We start from the raw sequence: 19,234 nt of genomic DNA on the forward strand, positions 1-19,234 counted from the left end.
GATTGTTTTGTGGTTGTACTGGGATTCAGAGAGCAAAATAAAGAGGTCAACAATCAAGCATACATTAAACAAGTCCATAGATAATGAAGAACAACACTGCTAACCCGAAGTACAACTCAACTAAGCATGATAAGTACAAAATTGACAGTATGTTACCTCATATTCTGGCAGGCTGTAAATTCATATTTTGCTGTAGATTATAGTCATAAATTTTAGATTTTACTTCTTCACACATTTTCTCTTTTTTGGTGTTGGTTTCATGAAATACTTGTACTGTCACTGAGTAATATTTTAGTACAAAAAACTACATTGTGTAATGGTTGTTCATTTCTGTTCTTAGGTACTAAATTGTGAAAGTGTAAGTAAGTCATATCACCTGTTCCCCAAGATTATGTTTATTTTTGCTGAAGTGTACCAATCTTTTGCTAGGCAATATCTTTTTTTAATAAATCTGAACATATTTAATCTGAAAATAAACTTAGCTAATAGACACATGGCTTCTATTGAATAAACAATCCAAAATTTATTTTTGTAAATTTTTAGAAGTAATTCTACTCTATCAGTGTTGGCATATGTAGTATTGATGTTCACATCTGCCTATTTCCACTGTTGACTGCCGTGACAATGTAGGTAATTAATTCAAGCCCCAGGATAATCCAAAAGTTCTTTTTTGTTTGTACTTTTTATATTATGAGATGCCTTGCATGAAGCAAAGATACAGATGCTGGTGCTTGAAAGAAACACAACAAATTTTCACTCGAAGCTAAACTTTAGAAATCTGGGTCCACACGGATATTCAATACTTACATTTAAGGTTAGCAGAGACTGGAACTGTTATCAAAATAACTAATTAACTTTCATTCATCAGACAATATGTTCATAATTACTGAAATTAATTTATTACGCAATCAGCGAAACAATAAATCGAAAGGAAAGACACAACTTTGGGATACAAACAGATCAGTACATAATAATACTGAGGACATTGCAATTGCTAGATCCCTATTAGAAGATGAGATTCAATAATTTGATTCCTAATATTTTGGCACAGTCTGTAATTCTACAGTACTCAAGCAGCGATGAAAATGTAAATAAATAAACATAAAAAATGCATGTGGTAAAAATAAAATGAACATTACAAACAAAGCAATGTCCTCAATGACAATGGCAATATAAAAACATCTAAAACATAAAATAAATATATAAGATAAAATATCATTCTACAAAGTTAATGACACTGTCACAGACGAGTGAAGCATGGCGAGAAATAGGGTTTGGGACACACAGCTGCTCGATGTTTGCCCAGAGTGAACAGTCACCCTGGGTAACCAGCCTGCAAGTCGAGCAGCTATTTGACCCATGCCTATTGTTACTGACAGACACCTTCAACTTCATCTTTGGCTCAATACTGTGGAAAACTTAACTATCATAAACAAATTCTTATAGTGTAATAAAAAAGTACAATGAAAAGTGTTGCAGACCAGGACTTTGGCTTAGCAGATATTACATCTTTAAATATTGCACTTCAATGTCATTAGGTTTATGTCAAGAGGATTTGACATTTTTTAAGTACAACATTAATAGAAATGAAAGTCCCAAGATAGTAAAGTAACATTTTAAAATGGAGTTTCAGAACACACAATATATCATTTTTTATAACTCTTACATTTTCCTTAAAAACAACAGATAAGCGTTACTTTAAAAAACTGGGACAGTTTAAAAATTTGGCTTGCACGTAATATACTACTATCACTACTGTTTGAGAACAACAGCAAAGAGCTAAAAGTGGTGGACTAAATGCTACGGTGCATAAGCAGTCTCTTCCTATGCCCGAGGCTATGCCCAAATGGCCAGCAACAAGAAACGGACATAGCTTTACGAGCAAGCGAAAGAACAATTTCCATGACATAACAGAACAAGTGCCATTATTTTTTTATCTACAATCCAAACACACTAAATGCACTTTTAAGTAACTCTAAACTAAAATTATTTTTTGTAAAAATAAATAAATATCATAATTATTGTACTGTTTGCTTCAACTATAAAATGTTTCTTCCCTACAAAAGTCAGTTTTTACACAGCTTTTAAGTTTTTTGTGACTGCACAGCAAAGGACTAGTTAGAAAGCGAGCGGGGAAAGAAGCTGCCAGCCCACCTGGAACAACAGATAGTTGGAGGTTGTTGCAAATGCAGGGGAGCAGCTGGTCAAATGACTTAGCCTCAGCTGTACTTTTGGGTGAACTGCTAGCCCCTGTTTGCAAGTATTCCCTGGTGGGAAAGCAGCTGTCAACACAATGCAGTCAACATTGACAACAATTGCACAACAACACCAACAGCTAGTAGATGTGTAGAGTTGGGTACTCAACACATGACACTATGGGAAGAATGGCTCTGAGCAGTGAATGATGAGAGCAATTGTTGAGCTACTCTACAACACCGAGGACTAACAGCTATGGTTTAAAAATTAGAATAGCTCTTGGCTGACTGACTCTTCCATGTCTTTTTCCAGTTTCAATTCTGTATGACACAAAAGAACTGTAGCCACTAACACCCATCACAAAAATTTCTTGCCATGGGAGCATATTTGGCAGCTGGGCTTTATTTTGGAAGTAAAGTGTGGAAATCAGACCATTGGCTCAGCTGACATTATGAACCAATTTATTACAACTTATTAATCCATTCAGTATAGTGTCTACTGATTTCTTTCCTTTCCTTTATACCAGCACAAATTTACAAACATTCATTCTTGCACAGTGAAAGCACAGTGCAGTTAGCATAATACATTTTAAAGCTAACAAGAATTTACCCAGCATTTGTCATAAACATATGCTCTCTTCAAATTTTGGTCATAACTCACAGTTAAAAATGTCTCACTGCAGAATATCTGTCTGGCGCTAGCATACTGACATTCTGCAGTGAACTGGACTTGGGTTGGTATTGTTTATTATGAATTGTAGGCCAAAAGCACCTGCTCTCAACAGCAGGAACCTGATTAGTATTCTGCAGGAAATTCGACTCCCATAACTTTGTACAAGTGTACCACCAGTTACGATGGATTATGACTAGGTAAGGGATTACAAATCCCTTCATGTGGTTGCTGCCACAATAAGTGTTCTGTCTCCTCTTTGTGTCTCACCGTTTGTGCATTCCTCTGATTTATGAAGGAAATATCAGTGAAAGTGTGCATGAATTTGATAAATATCAGGTCATACTGTACAACAAATATCTTACAATTTATGGTCTAGTATCACTTTACCGGTTTAAAAATGTACGATGTATCCTTCAAAAATGTTTACATACATACATACATACATACATACATACATATGTATTTAGTACAAACATCTAAAAATTTTTCTTTATACATTTATATTAATAGTATATGTATTATTTATAGTAAGATGTTACTTTATAACACTGAATATTTTGCTTTCATCTATTTTATTCCAAATAAATGCTTGTGCAAACTGCCACAATAAACAACAAGGAACACCCGTAAATCTGTGCACACCTAACACATCGCGTCACCATTCGGGTGACAGTAGGCCTCACCAATAGTGGAAGCATAGAACCGTGCTTTGGAAAAGCGAATTGAGCTTTGCTCATTATTTATACAATGTAGACTATATATTTTTATACCTGTAAGTGCAAAGAGTGTTGACCACGGATAAGCCTTATGCTCATCCCAGCCACCTTTAAGTACACGTTATCCTCAGAGGTGCATCAACAGAAATGTCTCTCAAGTTCAACAAAGTAGCAGTTACTGCATTTACTTTCACATAAAAGCGTATGGCAGTAATGAGCACAACAGGAAAGAGGACCTGTTGATTTGTCATGTAACTGCCCCTATCGTACTTACAATTACAGAATATTCTTATCATTATGTTGTAATATTCAAAAATCCAAGACTTTAACTACAACTGACACTGATATCACTATGCTGAGGTTAGGATGAGAGAAACAGGGCAGCAATGCTAAAAGTTAGTTTCCTAAAAGGCAGTCATTTTGTTACCATGGGAACAGCAACTAGGCAACTTCTGGAGACAGAAAAAAATAAGTATACATTTCTTTATATTTATACATAATTGTCTAGATTTAGGCAGTAGCCATGTTGAGTTCCCACAGGAACAACATTAGGCAGCTATCTTGTTGCCATGGGAACTGAACTGTGGTAAACATTTTGCCTCATTTTCAGTTAGAAAACAAACACACGGCTATCTAGGCAGCAACTTGGAATCGACCAGGGTTGAAGTCCGGATTGACGAAGGAGAAGCCGTGGAATTCATCTTGGTTAATGGCACGTAGTACATCAGGGTTTACTGGAGTTAAGACAGGCTCCTCCTTCGTGAACTCAGCATCAAAGTTGAGTGCATCCTTTTTGCTTTTCTGCAATACAACATAAAACATTTTATCACACTCTGCAATTAAATTTTTGCTATTTTATGGCAAATGAGATCACAAGGTAAGAATTACTACACGAATTGAATCACAATAATTCAATTAATTCATGTATCCGTACTTACAACTCCAAAGAGTCAATAATTTTGTAGAACCCCCAGGGACGTGGAACAATTGGGGATATACTTGGGTTGATTGAAAAGTAATGCACAACACTTTTCTGTGATGTAATTTTTATTACTAAGGAGGGAAAATGTACAATGGCTGCACACACATTCTGTAAAATGAGATGTAGTTAATTTTTTATGTACAAAAGGACTCAGATGCAGTGGAATTCGCACTGAAAGAGTCAGGCTGTATGTGCATGAGCCATAGCAAAATCTTTAGGTTGTGTATGTTCTTCATCCCAAACCATCTCAGCCCAACTGATTACCAATTTTCCATGTGTTTGGTATTTATGACAACACCACTGAGCATGTGAGACATTGAGCAAATGGTTGTGAATTACCACAGAATTCATCTGCAAATCTTGGCAGAGATATTCAGTATTTGAAATTACAAGATGGAATGGCTAGCCAGTGTTTACTTTCAGAAGTAGTACAGCCAGTTGCAGCCTGTTATCATGTGCTTATGTGGTAAACATCACACTAAAATTATGTCATTTCTCTTTAAATGTGAGCCTGAAATTGCACTAAAATTATGCCATTTCTCCTCATATATGCACTGATGTGCAAATAAAACCAACGAAAATATGTTTTATAGTGCTCTCTCTGTGAAAACTAGAAACCGGTGTCAAGTGCTGAATGATCAACTCAGAGAAGGGATGCAGCTTTATGTTTTTGACTGTGCATCTTTTGATATGATGTCATCCCTGCTGGCACTAAGGGAGCTAGATTTCTCACAGCACCAGGTCAGTATTTTTCTTTGAAAGCATGTGTAAAGTGTTGGGCAAGCAACATGGCCAATTCTGCAGATGATCTGCTAACGAGGCCCTCTTCCAGTAGATCTTTGGAAGAGAAAGTATGAGTTAAAGAACTAGGTACACCTACTCCAAATTTAAAACTAACAAGGGGAGGGTGTGGGACAGGGCTCGCCGATTTTTCTCAAACTATATGAGTAGAAGGATGCAGATGCCCCTTTCAAGTGCCTAGAATATTTTTTCTGAGAGGGCCACAGGAAAAGCTACAACACTCTCTAAAAATTTACAAGTATAAGGCATTTTCATGCAATATTTGACACATTTTTGCTGTGGCATGGTGGTTAAATGCATCGATGCAATTTGTCAGCTCAGGTTCTATCCTCCTGCTACCATCTTTTTTTAAATATTTTATTTTATTCTATATCTCACAGTGTTAAACTGATAATCATAAAATTTAAATATATTTAAACAGTTCTGTTGATTTTAACTGAAGACATTGAAGTATCTAAATAAACTACTCATCAGATCAAATATAATTACAACTGATTTGTCTTGGAGGGGGACATCCAACAACACCATACCTGACCTGTGACCCCATCCTGTAGCGGAGTCAACTTAGAAATCTTCAATGGGAACCCCCATTTTTTGTTGCAGATTATGATTCTATGGCAAAAGCTACATATGTTTTGTCTAAAGCAATTTCTTGATTTTTCCACAGATGGTGCTGTAATTGGAGGAATAGAAATGAATGCACAATCGTAATTTACGACATTCTACTCAATGGCCCTTGAATATTCAATGGAATGTGGGACCCCAACTCCATGCTGTGAGGGTAGGACAGGCCAGTATTTCATAACTTCTAATTGGAAACCCCATTAGCGACATTATATTCCTACAACATATTGAACAGTGGACTACTCAAATGATCATGTAGCAAACTACTATGTGTCATAACAGGCAGTAAGCTGTGACTGGAGCTCATGTATCATGCACACACAGAACAGATAATGGCTCTAAGCATTATAATAGTTGCACAGTGTTTACTGTCTGCACACCTACATATCATTTAGAGAAGAGACGTGCAAGTGGGCAATAAACACTGCAGCCACAGAAGAAAAAACTGAAAGGATCCTGATTTATGGAGAATGTAGGAGGAACGCTGAGGCAGCTGTTGCCTTGTATGCTGAGCATTTTCCCGAGAAAGCTTGCTTTTGTTTGTTCTTTTACAAGGTTGTGAATGCCTTTATGTCTAATGGCAGCATACAGACCGGCAAAAGGAAATGAAGCAAATGTGTTACAGGATAAGCTAATGAAGTAGCTATACCAGTGGCAGTGCACTACAACCCATGGATAAATGCTTGGTAATTACACCACGATTCCAGTATGTCTGTAGGTAGTACTGTCACAATAAGACATTGCCATAAGTACATTGGTGTCCAAAATTAAAGCAACAAACTGCTATTTACCAATCCTATTTCTACTTCATGATATAGTCATACAAACTGTCAACAGATGTCCATATTATCGTGTTTTGCGTGAAATATGGCATTCCGGTCAACAGACAACCACACCAACAATGGCAGAAGGGCACCTATCAAGCCATTTAATGTTTGCTGTGTACACCGCTAGAGATGGTGCAGTATGGCATAGAGGTGACGCCTACCAGACAGCCTGTGGTGGAGGGCCGTAGGAAAAATGGAAGCAGCCAGTTGCAACCTGATGTGGCCTGATGGCTTAATGTGAATCATTCTGTTGCTTCTTGGATGTGGTAACAGTTTATAGAGACCAAAATGCAAAACTGTGTCCCAAAGACCACAGTAGGACTGACCACATGCTGCATCAGGAAGAGAGGCTGTAATGGCACAGCAGTGCCACCTTAGTATTGAACGGCAACTGGCATCTGACCTCGCAGCATCCACAGGACATGTTGTATCAAGGCAAACAATGCACAGAAGGCTTTGACAGAGTGGCCTTTATTGTAGGAGATCTGCTGTACGTGTACCTCTGACACGCCCTAACAGATGGGAACGTCTAGAGTGGAGTCATCAACATGCCACCAGGAGGGTCAAACTGAGGGCCAATGTTCTTTTCACAGATAAGTCCCAGTTTGGGCTGGAGAGTGATTCACAGCAGATTCGCATCTGGAGGGAACGTGGAACGTACAGCACAGGTGGCTGATGTTTCCTTGGGAATGAAATTTACGCACACATGGTATGGCCACTTGCTCTCCCAATTTGAATCCCATAGATCACATATGGGATGCACTAGGGAGATGGGCTGTATTGCATCAGCATCCACCAACCACTTTACAAGACTTGCAAGCAGCTCTGCAGGAAGAATGGGCATTATTGGCTTGACATAAGATTGATGATATCATCCACGGTATGTACCATTGTTATAGGCCTGTACTAGTACCAGAGGTGGTCACACTTCTTACTGAACACATTAGCCTGTTGTCAAAATGTGTGTGCAAATTTGTTAAGTTGAGAAAAATGAAGAAAATTTTTGTCTGCTGTTACGGATGTTGCAGCTGTTCATATTCTTTATCCTTTACATTGTTTCTACTTTACTAACACTTGTTTATAATGTTTTGTGGCAAAATAAACATTACCTTGCAAAATTTCCATTTGTTCCCTTAACTTTGGACACCAGTGCATCCTCCTTACCGCGTATCAGAGCATCAAGAAGTTCAAGGTGCTGATTTATGACCCCCCACATTCTTTGCTGAGGTACTATTTTCTGATGAGTCTACATTCACAAACCATGGTTGTGTTAACCAGCATAATATGCATTACTGGAGTGTAGACAATCCCCAAAGGTTAAGGCATGTTGACCATAAACACCCTTGGTTGGTTAATGTATGGTGTGGCATCATGGGGAACAAACTCATTGGTCTGTATTTTATCGATGGCACGTCGAATGGATGCAAATATCAAATGTTTTTGGAACAGGAAATACCAGTGCTACTGCAGGATGCTGCCTGGACATTCAACAACATATGTGGGTCAGCATGATGGTTGCTCAGTGCCTTATGCAATGAAGCTTGGGAGGTTATAGACTGTTTTTACATTGTTGAGTCGATCAGCAGAGGTGGCCCTATTTATTGGCCCACTAGGTCGCTGGATTTGACATCACTGGTATTCTTTCTATGAGGATATTTAAAAGATAAGGTGTACCAACAAGTGCCCACCAGAAGTGAGGACATGGTTAACAACACCAGAAATGCCTATGCTGACATTACTGCAAATATACATGTGTCCTGTGTACAGTCATTTGAAAAGCGGATCACTAAGTGTACTGAAGCTGGCACTAATATGTTTGAACACTTACTCTAAAAGTAGAATAGTGTTCACCTTGAGCCTCATCCACAGTGGTGCGTTGAGAAATCCCATGTTCAATACATTGGAACAATACAGCATTGTGAATAGGATTTCCAATTATAAGTTATGAAATACTGGCCTGTCCTACCTTTGCAGCATGGAGGTGAGTCCCATGTGCTATTGGATTTTCAAGGACCATTGAGTAGCATGTCATAAATTAAGATTGCGTATCCACTTCTGTTCCTTTGAGTACATCACCTTCTTTGGTGAAATGAAGAAAATGCTTCAGATAAAATGTATGTAGATTTTGTCATAGAATTGTAATCTGCAATAAAAATGGGGGTTCCCATTGAGGATTTCGAAGTTACTCCCCACAACCCATGCATGGGGTAGGGTGGAGGTTGAGTGTGGTATCATTGGATGTCCCCCTGTGAGATAAACAAATTGGAATCATAACTTTTTTTGATCCAATGTGTAGTTTTTGAGATATTTCATTGTCTTCAGTTAAAATGAACACCCTGCATATCAATTCAGTTACAATTACCATCTTTGTAAGACAAAAGGTGTTTAAAAAAGTGAGCATGTGAGGACATTTACTATGAAAGTGTGTGAAAAGAGTTCGACATGCAGGTGTGATATTCACAATGCAATTTTTTTTGCTTTCCATGTTTGTTATTCAGGAACAGTGATGCTATGGGTATAGGGAGTGTGAAATATCTAGAATAAAAGTAAATAATTAATAAAAATACGTAGCAGAAATCACAAACATGTAAACAACATATTTAATATTAGTGCACTAGGTAAAGCTAAAATCACATTAATACTAACTCACGCATATCATGATGACATAGTGAAACACAATCTGTTTATTTTTGTAATATTGTAACATACTAGTAAAATTATTCATGAGCCACCAGCGATTACAGCCAGTATATATGTATAGAAGTACAAGAAACAGTCACAGCCTTTGGAACTTACTTGAGCAGGACTGGGGAAGAGGTTGGGGAAGATTAGAAAGATCCCAGGATTAGATGGACCCACCTGTTGTGAGAATGAGTCTTTATTTGTCCTCACAACACTTGGACACCTCTCATTCTGGTGTCTAAGTAAGCTATTCTCCATTTCTGACCCCTCCCAGCCTATCCCTATTTCTTTCACAAGCCATGGACCATTAACTCTGAAAGCTAGGATAGTTTTCTGTACTTTTATATGCATCCATCAGCCATATTAATGATCTTGTCTTCTGAAGGTCGTTTGTGGCCAGATGTTCTGAATCATAATTTTATGGTTTTCTCTTTTTCCCCTTTTAATATACATTTAGTATACTACACTACTGGCCATTAAAATTGCTACACCATGAAGATGACATGCTACAGATGCAAAATTTAAAAGACAGGAAGAAGATTCTGTGATATGCAAATGATTAGCTTTTCAGAGCATTCACAGAAGGTTGGCACCGGTGGCGACACCTACAACATGTTGACATGAGGAAAGTTTCCAACTGCTTTCTCATAAACAAACAGCAGTTGACCTGCGTTGCCTGGTGAAACATTGTTGTGATGCCTCGTGTAAGGAGGAGAAATGCGTACCATCACGTTTCCGACTTTGATAGAAGTCGGATTGTAGCCTATCACGATTGCGGTTTATTGTATTGCGACATTGCCGCTCGTGTTGGTCGAGATCCGATGACTGTTAGCAGAATATGGAATTGGTGGGTTCAGGAGGGTAATACGGAACGCCGTGCTGGATCCCAAAGGCCTCGTATCACTAGCAGTTGAGATGACAGGCATCTTATCGGCATGGCTGTAACGGATCGTGCAGCCACGTCTCGATCCCTGAGTCAACAGATGGGGATGTTTGCAAGACAACAACCATCTGCACAAACAGTTTGACGATGTTTGCAGCAGCATGGACTATCAGCTTGGAGACCATGGCTGTGGTTACCCTTGATGCTGCATCACAGACTGGAGTGCCTGCGATGGTGTACTCAACGACGAACCTGGGTACACGAATGGCAAAACGTCATTTTTTTGGATGAATCCAGGTTCTGTTTACAGCATCATGATGGTTGCATCCGTATTTGGCGACATCATGGTGAACGCACATTGGAAGTGTGTATTTGTCATCGCCATACTGGCGTATCACCCGGCATGATGGTATGGAGTGCCATTGGTTACACGCCTCTGTCACCTCTTGTTCGCATTGACGGCACTTTGAACAGTGGACGTTACATTTCAGATGTCTTATGGCCCATGGCTCTACTCTTCATTCGATCCCTATGAAACCCTACATTTCAGCAGGATAATGCACGACTGCGTGTTGCAGGTCCTGTACGGGCCTTTCTGGATACAGAAAATGTTGGACTGCTGCCCTGGTCTCTCACCAACTGAAAATGTCTGGTCAATGGTGGCCAAGCAACTGGTTCGTCACAATACGCCAGTCACTACTCTTGATGAACTGTGGTATTGTGCTGAAGCTGCATGGGTAGCTGTACCTGTACACACCATCCAAGCTCTGTTTGACTCAATGCCCAGGCATATCAAGGCCATTATTACGGCCAGAGGTGGTTGTTCTGGGTACTGATTTCTCAGGATCTATGCACCCAAATTGCATGAAAATGTAATCACATGTCAGTTCTAGTATAATATATGTGTCCAATGGAAACCCGTTTATCATCTGCATTTCTTCTTGGTGTAGCAGTTTTAATGGCCAGTAGTGTATAATTTGTCACACTGTGCATGGGCATTTCCATTTAACAAAAGGCAATACTTAATTAGGTGATGAAAAACCTGACAGATGGCCTCAATTGCCAGGGGATGGTGGCATTCACACAACCACTTAGAAGATGGCACAGCTGCTGACCATGACTTTCTGGGAGGAATAGCAACTGGTGATGAATCCTGGATGCATCAAAAATTGAAGCAGACTTTCAGCATGCAAGCATTCTCCTCAGGCATTGGAGAAGTTCAAAGTTGCACCCTCTGAAGTTACTTAAATGTCTTGTGACTGAGCCCTCATATCTGTTATTGGTGATCACTAATATGTTAAGAGAAAATCACAGGTGAAATTCCAACAGTGTGGAAAAAGCTGTAAATAATAATTATATACAGGTAATTTTAAACAGTACACAGGCAACTAAGAGGGAAGTTGGCATTGAATTTTCACACTATATTGTCACAAATATGCCAAAGTCAGCAGAATGAAGCTCTTATTTTTCCACAACATGTTTTCACTTTGAAGAAAAATCAAATTTGGGACATGAACTACAATGTCCATTTCTTTGTTTTGTGCCTTTCTATTGTTCGACACTTCTTCTACATAGTGAGTGTTTATGTTTTAATAGCATTTCTAAGATTAATTAGAGGTGGCTTATGAATTTTTTGAGGGCACCTTTAGTATCCTGACTGCACACAAAAAGGCAAAAAATTAGTATTGGACGTAATTAGCAGACTGATACTGCCTTCAATCTATTTTATTTACTATTTTTATTTTTTCCCTAGTCCCTGTGACTGTGTGAGCCAAAGCTACTCAGTAATGGAATGAGTCATAGCATAATCACAAAAAGACAATACTAACTTCAAAAAACTAAAATAAAATATCAGTAGTAGTGTATACAAATGCACAACACACTACAGCAGAAGTTTCAAAACTGCTCCAGAAAACTTATTTACAGAATAAACAGTGTATGCCACAAGGGAAGCTTTCCATTTTAGATTTGAAAGTCTGTAGGTTATCACATCAGTTTTTCAGGTCTTCTGAAAGCTCATTGAAAACTGAATCAGCAAAATAGTGCACATCATTCTATACAATGCTTAAGGAAGTGTTGCCCAAGTGGCAGTATATTTTCTTCAGTCAAGTATTCATTAAGTGGAAGTTGCAATTCATTTTGAACAAGTCCCTTTTATTATCCAAATTAGAACTGAGTAACACTCTGAAAAAATTTCACACACTGAAATTACAGATCATTCTGATAACCATTTTGTCCATTCACATGATACCAGAAACAAAGAAAATTTTATGCTCCCCACCCACCGCCTCAGACTGTATGCCCAGGGACCTCAATACATGGGAATGAAAATTTGTAATAAATTAAAAGGGAACAAGTTGATGCAGATGAATTTAGGTTCACTTAAAAGAAAGCTATATGAGGTACTGACACTGAAGTGTTACTACTCAGTGGATGAATTCATGCGGGACAAACTGGAAATTTGAGCTGGGTACAATGTGTTATCCTTATAGTGTTGTTATTTATTATAGTGCTATTATTTATTAATGTAAAAATCATTGTAATTTTTTTATAAGCTTTTGACATGTCTCCTGTACGCAAACCAAATGGATTGCAAATGTACGTCATGAGATGAATAAAACACTATTCACAATGCACAGTGCATCCAGGGTCTTAGTTTAGTTTGGCAGGGAGGGGGGCAACTATGTCAGTTTTGCATTGAATGACAAAAAAGTTTTGAGATTAAACAACTAATGGCTCTGGGTACAATTACTACTAGTCAATATCCATGAAATGTTCTGTCTTTCAGTTATTTTCTCAAGGAGAGGGGTTTGTAGTTGCCCTGTAACCTCCCCCCCCCCCCCCCCCCCTGAATGCCACTCCCTCCACTCTTTCCTGAGCTATAAATATTTTTTGCGATGCACACATTTTCCCAAAATATGATACACATGCATATGCATCTAATTACTGATTTATCTCGCATTGTAACCCAGAACTAAAGAACTATCTATGAAGATGCTGTATATTACTATGCAGGCACTACAGTGTTTTTAACTGTAGCTGGAAAGAACAATATTTACATTGAGTAACAGAATAGTGAATATTGATGTTGTAGGGAAGTTCTCGTAGAATGCAAATATTTTTGAATTGAAGGAGACCACTCACCAAACAACACAAGTATTGAGTTGTCAATAGGCACACACAAAAGAAAGAAAACTTGCTAGCTTTTGGAGTTATCCTTTGATGGGCTTGAGTAACACACACACACACACACACACACACACACACACACACACAGACTTCAAACATTCCTATGCCCCTGCATAGTGCCAGCTGAACTACCAGTGCATTGATACTTTTCAGCAGCTGGACTGGTTGTGGTGGAGGTAGTGTTGTATAGGGTGAGTAGAGAGAGAGAGAGAGAGAGAGAGAGAGAGAGAGAGAGAGGGGGGGGGGGGGGTTAAGAGGCAAGGAGAGGGACTGGGGGGAGGGGTAGGTAGCAGGTCAAAGGGAGGTGGCTGGTTTGCTAGCTAGGAATGCGGGAGGGACGGATGGCAGGTATATGGGCTGACACGATTGTAGTGGCCAGTGAGAAGCAGCACCTGTTGAAGACAATGTGGAAACATGGATTGGGAGGGAGTAACAGGACAGAAGAAAGGGAAACTGTTGGGTGGAGGCTGCAAGGGACAGTGATTTACCTGAGATTGAGGCCAGGATGATTATGGGAGTATAGGATGTGTTGTACGGATAATTTTCATCTGTGTAGTCCAATGAAGCTGGGATGTATCCAGTTAGCTCAGGTTGTGAAGCACCCATTGAAATTGAGAATGTTGTGCTTAGCTGCATGTTGTGCCACCAGGTAGTCAACTTTGCTGTTGACTAGTTTGGTGGTGGCCATTCATCCTGGTGGACATGTGGTTGGGAGTCATAACATGAAAATCTGTACAGTGTTTGCTGCAGAGTTGGTATATGACATGGCTAATTTCACAGGTGGTCGAGCATCTGATGGATAGGATAAGCCTATGACAGGACTAGAATAAGGACGTGCTATGTGGATGGATTGGGCAGGGCTCGCACCTCAGCCTGCCATAGGGATATGATCTCCCTGTGGCATGGGGTTGAGAGTGGGAGTAGCATAGGGATGGACTAGAATGTGTGTAGGTTGGGTGGGCAACAGAACACCACTGTAGGAGGGCTGGGTAGAATCTTGGGTAGGATGACCCTCATTTAAGGGCAGGACAAGAAATAATGGAAGCCCTGGCAAAGGTTCAGTTGCTCCAGTCCAGGGTGATACCAGGTAATGAGGGGGATGCTCCTTTGTAGTTGATTCTTGTGGGAGGTGTAAGGGTTGGGGGTGTGTGAAGATAATGCATGGGAAATCTGTTTGTGGACTAGACCTGTCTGTGAAGGGCTCTGAGAAGCATACTGGGCAAGGGAGTTCTTGTTACTGTGGATGCATCCTCCATGGGTGACTAGGCTCTTTTGGGAGGCATCTTTTGGTATGGAAAGAATGGCAGCTGTCAAAATGCAGGTACTGTTGGTGATTTTTGGGTGGTTTTTGTGTTTAATGTGGACAGAGATGTGGATGGAGCCATCAGGGAGGTGTATGTTAACATCCAGGAAGATGGCACATTGGGTAGAGGAGGATCATGGGAGGGGATGGGAGAAAAGGTGTTGAGGTTGTGAAGGAATGTGGGTGGGGTACTTTGAAGATATCATCAATGAAACTGAACCAGGCTAGTGTAGGGAGTTTTGGGAGGCTGGGAAGGTTTCCTGTAGATGAATCACAAACACGTTGGCATAGGAGGGTGCCATTTGGGTGCCCATAGCTGTGCTGCTGATTTGTTAGTAAACCTTCCCTTCAAAGGAAAAGTAGTTGTGGGTCAACATACAGCTGGTAAGGTGTATGAGGAATGAGGTGGTGGGTTTGGAGTCTGAAGGGCATGGGGAACAGTAGTGTTCAATAGTGGCAAGGCAAGAGTATGAGAGATGTTGGGGTATAGGGAGGTGGCATCAAAAATGATGAGTAGGGATCCATGAGGTAAAGGGGCGGGGAGATAGATAGTGAAGGAAGTGGTTAGTATTTTTGATGTGGGAGGCTAAGTTCCAGGCAACTGGTTGGAGGTGTTGGTCAACAAGAGCAGAAATTCTTTCAGTGGGAGCACAATAGCCAGCTGCAATGGGGGTTCAGGATCACTGGGTTTGTGTTGGGTTTGCGTATTTAGGGAGCATGTAGAAGGTGGGTGTGTGGGGTGTTGTTGGTGTGAGGAGATATATCGTCTCAGCTGAGACGTTCTGGGAAGGGCCTAAGGATTTCAGTAAGGACTGCAGGTTATGTTGGACTCCCAGGATGGGATCACTCTGGCAGGGCTTGTAGTTGGAGCATCACAACAGTGGTGGAACCTTTGTCTACAGGGAGGATGATTATGTCAGGATCTGCTGTTAGGTTGCTAACCACCCACCCCCAGTCCCTCTTCCTACTTCTCACCTCCAATTTCATTTACCCACTCCATTTGACACTACCCCAACCAGAACCAGTCCACCTGCCAAAAAATAGCATTAGCATTGTTAGTGGCAGCATGCCTCTGAATTGCTTCACTGTCTTCCTGTAATCTGACCTGGTAGTTATCTCACACACTCAAGCAGTACTCAAGAAAGGGTCACATTAGTGTTCTATACATGGTCTCTTTTATAGAAGAGCTACACTATCCCAAAATTCTGCCAATAAACCGAAGTCGGCAATTCGCCTTTGCTACTATTGCCCTTCATGCTCATTCTATTTCATATTGCTCTGCAACATTATGCCTAGATATTTAATTGAAGTGACTGTGTCAAGTGGCACACTACTAATGTTGTATTCCAGAGTTACAAGATTGTTTTTCTTACTCATCTGCATTAACTTACATTTTTCTAGAGGAAACTGCCCTTCATCATACCAACTGGAAATTCTGTCCACATTTACATGTATCCTTCTACAGTCACCTTCCTGTACACTACAATCTCATCAGCAAACAGCCTCAAATTGCTGCTCATGCTGTCCATCACATCGCTTATGCATTCTGATTATGCCTTTGTTCATTGAGAAGAATGTACTGGGTCCTATTACTTAGGATGTCTTTGAGCCACTCATATCTGGGAACCTAATCCATATGCTTTTACCTATATGAACAGTCTTCTGCAGTGGGGCACCAAGTCAAACACATTCTGGAAATCTAGGAATATGGAATCTGCCTGTTACCCTCTCTCCATGGATCACAGATATCATAAGAGAAAATTACAAGCTGAGTTTTGCATGATTGATGCTTTTTAAATGCATGCTGATCTGTGGACAGAAGCTTCTCTGTGTCACAAGGAAATTGATTATGTTCAGACTCAGAATATGTTTAAAATTTTTGCACCAGATTGACATTAAGGATATTGGTATGTAATTTTGTAGGTCCATTCTTGTACACTCTTATATCTCGGAGTCACCTGCACATTTTAGAGGTGCTTGGCACTTTGCTTTCAGTTGTTTCTCTGCGCCAGGGATGTCTACTATTATGTCCTCCATTTAGGAGTCTGTTTGACAGTCAAACTATGGCATGTTTGTATGTTTCTCCTGCATCACTGATTTCTTCATGTCAAATTTAAAACTTCAACATTCCTTTTGCTGTCTTCTACTGTCATACCAGACTGGCCAATAAGTGACTGGATAGAAGCCCTTTGACCTGTTTAACAAGTATTTGTAGGACCAGATTTTCTTGGTTCGGCAAGATCTCTTGCTAAGGTATGACAGAAGAAGTTGTTGTGTATTTCATGCATCGATCTTTTTAGATATGGCAGTTGTCATTTGTACATTCCTTTTTAAACCAAGAGTGCAAAAGTTGTTGTTTCCTAAGCATATTTTGTTATTGAACCACAGTGGGTCCGTTCTGCCCTTAATCTAGCTATCTGGCACATATTTATCTAGTATGATTTACAATCAGTTTAAACTTTGCCCATAAGTCTACTGTGTGCATCATATTGGAACTAAATTATGTCCACTTATTTTCTAAGCATGATGGGAACCCCTGCTTGCCTGCTTTTTCTGGCAAAAATACTCTCTTAGCCTTCTTCTTGGATTTATTAGCTTTAGTTATCTTGGATTTATTAGCTTTAGTTACCATATTCACTATGATGACATCGTGATCACTTATCCCTGCCTCTGCCTCTATACTGAAACTCTCGGTAGTTAGCCATCAGCCTCCATTGGTGATGCATCAGGAGAATAGCAAATCACATTTTAGCTTTTTCTTCTTGCTTTCATAAATTAACAGTGAGAGCATCCAGTGTGTGGATGCAGATGGAGTTGGTGACAGTTTGCAAGCAGTTGTAGACACTTAAGGCTGCAGTCAGCCATCTGCAGGCTGATGCCTTGGTGTGTCGCAGTGGCAGATAATCACATGGTAGACCTCAGGTGTCTGTTGTTTTGCCCATGGTCTCTACTGCCGAGGCACCTCCTAGTGTATCTGACGTGGTAGATCTGCCCTCACAGCAGGATGAGTGGCAGGTGGTAACACATTTGAGTTGCAATGTGAAGGCTGACCATCTCTCCCCCCCCCCCCCCCTCCCCCCCCTCCCCTCCTCTTCCTGTTCCTGTTCACCCCGTGCAGTGGACAGGTGACTGCCCCTTAAGTAGGGCCAGAACAGGCACACTGGAAGAGAAGTTTATTAGTTACTGGGAACTCCTACTTTAGGTGCATTATAGAGTCCCTTAGGCAAACAGCATCCCAGACCAAAAAGAAGTTCAATGTGTGCTTTGTCTGTCTGTCTGAGGGCCTTGTACAAGATGTGGGGGATCCCTGCCTATAACTATCAAGGGTGCAAGGTGTAGTCTGTAAGTTGGGACTCATGTGGAGACCAACAATGCTTGGATTTGGTGGCCATCCTCATTTCGTATGGGTGGCTGGTGAAAGTATTGAAGACTGCTAGCTTCCCTTGCAGGGTACAAGTAAAGCACACAATTTCCAGATTTGTTCCCCGAGTTTGTCAGGATCCTTTGGTTTGAAGCTGAGTGGAAAGTCTCAACAAAGGCTCCATCAATTCTATCTACATCTACATCTACATTTATACTCTGCAAGCCACCCAACAGTGTGTGGCGGAGGGCACTTTACGTGCCACTGTCATTACCTCCCTTTCCTGTTCCAGTCGCGTATGGTTTGCGGGAAGAACGACTGTCTGAAAGCCTCCGCGCGCGCTCTAATCTCTCTAATTTTACATTCGTGATCTCCTCAGGAGGTATAAGTAGGGGGAAGCAATATATTCGATACCTCATCCTGAAACGCACCCTCTCGAAACCTGGCGAGCAAGCTACACCGCGATGCAGAGCGCCTCTCTTGCAGAGTCTGGCACTTGAGTTTGTTAAACATCTCCGTAACGCTATCACGGTTACCAAATAACCCTGTGACGAAATGCGCCACTCTTCTTTGGATTTTCTCTATCTCCTCCGTCAACCCGATCTGGTACGGATCCCCTACTGATGAGCAATACTCAAGTATAGGTCGAACGAGTGTTTTGTAAGCCACCTCCTTTGTTGATGGACTACATTTTCTAAGGACTCTCCCAATGAATCTCAACCTGGTACCCGCCTTACCAACAATTAATTTTATATGATCATTCCACTTCAAATCGTTCCGCACGCATACTCCCAGATATTTTACAGAAGTAACTGCTACCAGTGTTTGTTCCGCTATCATATAATCATACAATAAAGGATCCTTCTTTCTATGTATTCGCAATACATAACATTTGTCTATGTTAAGGATCAGTTGCCACTCCCTGCACCAAGTGCCTATCCGCTGCAGATCTTCCTGCATTTCGCTACAATTTTCTAATGCTGCAACTTCTCTGTATA

At 40.5% G+C, this 19,234-nt stretch overlaps 1 protein-coding gene across 1 annotated transcript in view; it reads right to left on the reverse strand.

The window, feature by feature from the left end:
• Window positions 1–876: 876 nt before the first annotated feature.
• LOC124608773 (protein kinase C) overlaps window positions 877–19,234 on the reverse strand; it is a 232,768-nt gene continuing 214,410 nt past the window's right edge. Inside the window, exon 14 of the mRNA XM_047140014.1 lies at window positions 877–4,385. Coding sequence (XP_046995970.1) covers window positions 4,218–4,385 — 168 coding nt within the window. The 3' untranslated portion in view covers window positions 877–4,217. The remainder of the gene's footprint in view (window positions 4,386–19,234) is intronic.

The sequence above is a fragment of the Schistocerca americana genome, chromosome 1 (genome assembly GCF_021461395.2).
Source record: "Schistocerca americana isolate TAMUIC-IGC-003095 chromosome 1, iqSchAmer2.1, whole genome shotgun sequence".
NCBI lineage: Eukaryota > Metazoa > Arthropoda > Insecta > Orthoptera > Acrididae > Schistocerca > Schistocerca americana.